The following is a 6000-nucleotide window of genomic DNA, read 5'->3' on the forward strand; positions in this document are numbered from 1 at the left end:
ACGAATCATGAATTTTTTTTGGGAGTTAGGGACCCACTTCAAAGCAGGGGCCCTAAGTAATAGCTTGTTTATCTTATAGGCAAATTCGGCTCTGTTTGTAATTCACTCTTACCTGCAAATTTTTGCTTGATTTTTTGTAATTTTTACGAAAATCCGTCAGTTTTTACGGTTAAAGGATTTTTGCGATTTTACCAATCTTTGTTAGGTTTTTATGGACTTTTATAAAATTTCAGTAAAATTTTCCAAAACTTTTGATGACTCAATTATTTAGATTTCAATAATGGCAAGGACTGACTCACTTAGACTTAGATGATTGTGACTAACCTTACTTTTTAAACAGTATTTATAAATAAGTAAAATTGTACTCTCCCTCCAAGTAAAAAGATTCATTTAATCAGAATACTCAGGTAACTGAAATTTATTCAGTTTGCAATACTATTTATTCTCTCTCTCTCTTAAAACAGAGAGAGAGAAGGAAAAAAAAACTATGCTTTTTAGAATTTCTTAAAGGGCCAATTAATCTACTAAGAACATAAATATTATGCACAAATATACTTGAAATGTGGACACAAATCATAACGAGTAGATCGTTCTGTTAGCGAGAATGGGGGCGGGGGGAGTTTCCCCCCTTTGCTTTAGGTTCTAATTTGTCAAAATAATCGTGAATTATTATAAGTGTTGCAGCTTAATGTAAAGCTCATTTAGCCTATATTTTCATTCATATACTTGCCCAAATGGTTTTCAGTCCAAAATAGTGAATTTAGACATGTTTTTAGCACCCCAGTGACAGCTGTTTTATTTGTATTTAATGTTCGTTTTTTCCCCCCCTTTTATTTTCTCCCATCAGAAAAGGACATTCGCTTTTCTCTTCATTTTCATTAAACTATTCGAAAAAGAAAAAGTCATGATTTTTTTGTTTTAAGATTTTGGAAGATATGTTGTTATTATATAAAGTCTTCCCAAAACTGGGGGTCATTGCCCCCTATTCCGCCCCTTATAAATCCACCCATACCCTTCTGAAATATTCAAAAAAAAAAATATATATATATATATATATATATATTTTAATTTTTGGAAGATGTGTTGTTACTACATAAAGTCCTCCCAAAACTAGGGGGGCATTGCCCCCCTCTGCCCCCCCATAAATCCGCCCATGATAGCTAGATGTTCATAATTTGTTTGACAAATTTGATAATGTCATAAGATCCTGAAGCCAACATTTTTTTTTTCACTGCCATGTCGACTGCTGTACTTTGATCTAAATTTAACTACAAGGCTTTTGTGCCATCAAAGAATGAAACTGACACACAGAGCTTTTACTATTTAAAAGTTATTTCTTTAATTTTTCGTTATAACTTATAAATATAAAGCATTAAGGACAGACTTAAATGTTCCATAACTAGATGTTTATAATTTTGTTAAATCTAGCCTAACAGTTTTTATTTATTTTGACAAATTTAATTAATAAATTATTATAGTCACTAAACAAGCTTTAAAATAAAATTAATATTCATAATGCAATACAGAGATTATTGATTAGCATTCTAACAAATGCAGCATAAATTAATTTTAATTTTCAAAACTGCTTGAATGATATAACAAGGAAAATTTTACTCCTAATAGCTTCAAATTTTCTTGAGAAAGAGATCATAGTCCTGCTATATGTATAATATAATTTCATAATGCTCAAATTTTTTTAAGTTTGGTAAAACTGAGTTGCCCAAAAGAGCATCTCTCCCCTAAGCAGCATAAGAAATTCTGAAAGAAAATTAGAGAGATTGAAAGAAATTTGCACCAATAAGTTTGGGCACAAAATATTGGTTTGCAGAGAATCTAGCTGGTTGACTTCAAAACTTTAACATAAATATGTTTTACATAATTTCATAAGCAGGTTTGCCTATATGCTATTTATTTTTCACAAAACCTGCATAATCCATTAACTTTTACTTCAAATTTAATTTAGTGTTAGAAACCAAGGGCGCCCATATGCAAAATTTTAAAGGCGGGGCTCAGATATTTTCCCCATGGAAACCAATTTCAGTACAGATTAGAGTTATTAAAGTTTGACATTTTAAATAAAATATTCATTAATGGCTGGAGAATGTTTTTACTTTTTTGCAAAGAAAAAAGTACTAAAAGCAGGGAAGTTCTAATTTCTAGGGGGGGGGGGCTTGAGCCCCCACTTACCCCCTATATGGGCACTCTTGTTAGAAACATTAAACTCACCTCGAACACAAGATATATATGCTAACATCTAACTCTATAAAATTATAAGTGTTCCAAAAAAAGGAGAAAAAGCACAACTTTTCAGAAGTAAATAGGTTTTTAAGTTTAAAAAATCCCTTTGTTTTGTGTTGCTAACATAAAAATTGTTAGGAAAATTAAATTTTGAAACAATTTTTCATCTTTCCAGCCTAATTCAAAGCTTTTAAATGAAAATTAGTATTCACAGTAAAGAGAAAATATCAGATGGCTCTTGAAAATGCAGCTGTTATGCAAACTATGAAGCTGACAGAAGTGCAGGATAATTCAGTTACTTTTAATTGAGAAGCACATTTATTTGTGAATGATTAATTGTATAATTAGTGTTTTAATACTCATTGCAGATAGAACTATTTATGAAGTGCTAAAATGTATATATTCTGAATATTAGTTTCAAAATTTGTGAAATAACCTATATAATGCCAAAACCTGCATAAAGCAAAAGCTCTGGTCGCACAACATGAGTTATAACGATCCTCTACTGTAATGATAACAATAATAATAATTTAGGGTAGTTCTCAAAAGGTGGGAGCAAACACAGACTTCAACTTTGAAGCTTCAACACCAAATAACTTTCATTTTAATTAACTCTAAAATTTTTGAGGTAAATTTTAATGCTGTATAAAGACAAGAATTGACATAAATTATGGAAAAAAAGCTCTTTAAATGCCCTTAAAAAATATTTTCTTTGCTAAATGGCACAATTTTGGACATACCAAAACGTTAACTGAGCAAATGTACCATTAAAAAAATTTTTTTTTAAATTATTTCCATACGTTTCAAAAAAAAAAAAAATTAAAGGCATGAATCTTACACTGAATAATTTTTTGTTAATATTTTACACAAATAACAAAAGTAAAGACAGATTATTTACTTTGTAAACGATTTTAGAAAAAAGTAAGTTTGAAATTTGATGCATATCCAAAAGTTACGATCTTTACAATGCTATTATTTAAGAACTAAGTATATGATGTTTTCGTTTTAAAGGTATTTATCGATCCTCAGAATCAGTTTTTAATTGTTTAAAAGTGTTTTCATAAGCTTTTATGCAGTATCTTAGAAGAAAAATAATTTTTCTTAAACATACATGTGAGATGTCCAAATGGCGTTACGATCTTGACGCCGATAATTCTGTCCGTTTATTTATAATTTTTTTATAATCCACTGTCTTCTAACATCAATAAAAAAGATTATTATGATGTTATCTTCTTTAATCCATAGGTATTTTGCATAATTAATACGTTACATATTGAACAATACATAAATTACAGTAGAAACATGGCTGTTTATGATCAAACGAAAGCCATTTTGCGCGAAAATCGCCAAGCAAACCTCCGTTGGCGACAACACCAAAGGTTACCAGAGGGGGATTCCAGTTTGACAAATGCAGTTAATCGTCAGCTTCACCAGTTTTGGCGATTTTATCACCTGCACTAGCAAATTTTTTTTTTCCCCGCCGCTTTTATTATTTTAGAATTTTTTTTTCTCTTCTTTCTTTTGGAAACATAATTTAACGATCTCCAAATAGAAATAGTAATTTCTTTTTTCAATAATTTTTTTTAGACATCGTTTTAATTCTTATGACATTAGAAAATATATTCATTATTAAAACTGATGTCACTTTTTACATTCTTTCTTAAAGCATATTTTGATTATTTTTCCTTTAAAAATATATATGTCGTATTTATTTGTCTCTATTTTTATTCCTTATTTGTCCCAAAAAATCAAACTACAAGTTTGTATAATTATTTCCATGAAGCTTTTTTCTACCTTTCATCAACTTCTTCAAAATCATTCCAAAACTTTATTATATGTAAAGAGCAGTATGTATAGCCATTCAAGTATGTCATTACTATCCTCTTTATCATTAAATTGCAAAATTCAAAAAGTAGTAAATAAAATTTTCATTGGAAAAGTTAAAAATCAGATTAACAATTGTCAAAAATGGTGAAACTTACATTATGATGATGTCCAAAATCCGTTACCTACAGGACAACAATGTCCAAAATCTGTTACCTACAGACTGCTAATTTAATTTGCTAATTAACAATTTTTACAAATACCTGCTGTCTTTTCATGTTCATATATTGTGTTCTAGGTATGCATACTATAGAATAAAAGCAAAATTGATATCAAATTCGAAAATTTTTGAAATTGCTCAAAGTTAACTTTTTTGTTCCCACCTTTTGAGAACTGCCCTTTACAAAATGACTTGATGGACACTACATGATTGCTTTGTCCTATAGCTTACCGAGTTTTATTTCGTGATGGTCTGAATGAGTTATTAGTGGTCTTAGTCAGCATACCACCAATGATTTCAAATGCTGGTATCGAAATGAAAACAAATTCTTAATTCTAATTACTACCCATTCTATTTCTATACTTCTATATCATAATAGGAAAAATGAAATAAGCACTCAAAATAGCAATGAATGAACAGAAATTCTGAATTGTCATGCACATTATACACTGGTAGTAACAACGACCATACACTAACTAAAATAGTGATACATAAATAATGACAAGTTAACACAAAGAAATATGATTTCAATTATGATATGCATTTTTCAACAGATTGTTCATTGCTTGCTTAATTGAGGCAAGCAGAATAATTGTACAAAAATAAGCATCTTAAGGTGTTCTAAAACGAATCTAAGATGAAAAGACCAGTTTAAATAAAATTCTTAATGCATTATAATAACGAACAAAAGTACAAACCAAAATGACAATTACAAATCAAGTTTCAAAAGTGGCGACGCATGAGGTAAAAAAGTTAACTTTTCGAAACAAGTTTCCAGAAAATATAAATGAAACAAGAAATCAGCAATCGAAAAAAGAAAATATATAAACGGGTAAAAAAGGAAAACAAGCGCAGCGGTTTCCGAACGAATGAAATTCCAATGCGATGTGACATCCTGTGACTGCATTGCAAAAACATCATAATAAAAGTATAACTGCGGGAAAATTCATTAATATAGGGGTGCTTTAGGCATAACAAACATCAAGAGAAAACTAAAAAAGAAACATTAATAAGTAGTTAAAGGAAGTATTCTGTTATCTACGACAAGTTATCTGAAGTTCATTGTTTTTCATGAATCAAACATTAAAAGCTAGATTCTGTCTTTATCGAGAGCATATATTAAGCAACAAACGCACGTATTAATACTCAGAAACAAAAAAACACAATAGATTTTTATTTAATAAGCATGAAGAGTTACCTTTTCTTATTTTCCATCATATCCGAACGCGCTTTCAACTTTGATTTTGGACCCTTCGATCGTTTTTTCTTTGCTTGTATGGCCATAACTAAAATGCAAAAGACATCTTTGTAAATTAACAGAACGTAGTTACACATAGCATTACATCACCTTTGCTGAAATTCCACAAACCTTTTCGATTAACATCAGCATTCATTTTCTTATTTTGCTACTGACTGATTCACCACAGAATATTGTCAATGGAAAATATACACATACAGGGACTTAACCGTAGGATCGTGCTTGTTGCTCAACTCATTGACCCTACGAAAATAATTACGTATGGAAAAATATGACATTTACCTATTATTGTATTAATATTCTAGCCATTTATTGTGTGAAAGAATAAATTATATAGATGATTAATCTAGGGGATTTTGTTTCAAAAATTCTAAAAAGGAAATGTGTTCAATGAAACCTAGGTTGCGTTCGACGAACCTCACCGGTCAACCGGTAAGTAACCAGTTACTAACCGCGGCGT

The 6000-nt window shown here is 29.9% G+C and overlaps 1 protein-coding gene across 1 annotated transcript in view; it reads right to left on the reverse strand.

Moving 5' to 3' along the window:
- Positions 1-5791, reverse strand: part of LOC129234251 (SRSF protein kinase 3-like) — a 50703-nt gene extending 44912 nt beyond the window's left edge. Inside the window, exons 1-2 of the mRNA XM_054868231.1 lie at positions 5652-5791; positions 5481-5568 (exon numbers count right to left, since the gene is read on the reverse strand). Coding sequence (XP_054724206.1) covers positions 5481-5568; positions 5652-5676 — 113 coding nt within the window. The 5' untranslated portion in view covers positions 5677-5791. The remainder of the gene's footprint in view (positions 1-5480; positions 5569-5651) is intronic.
- Positions 5792-6000: the final 209 nt, after the last annotated feature.

Source organism: Uloborus diversus, chromosome 1, assembly GCF_026930045.1.
Source record: "Uloborus diversus isolate 005 chromosome 1, Udiv.v.3.1, whole genome shotgun sequence".
NCBI classification, from domain to species: domain Eukaryota; kingdom Metazoa; phylum Arthropoda; class Arachnida; order Araneae; family Uloboridae; genus Uloborus; species Uloborus diversus.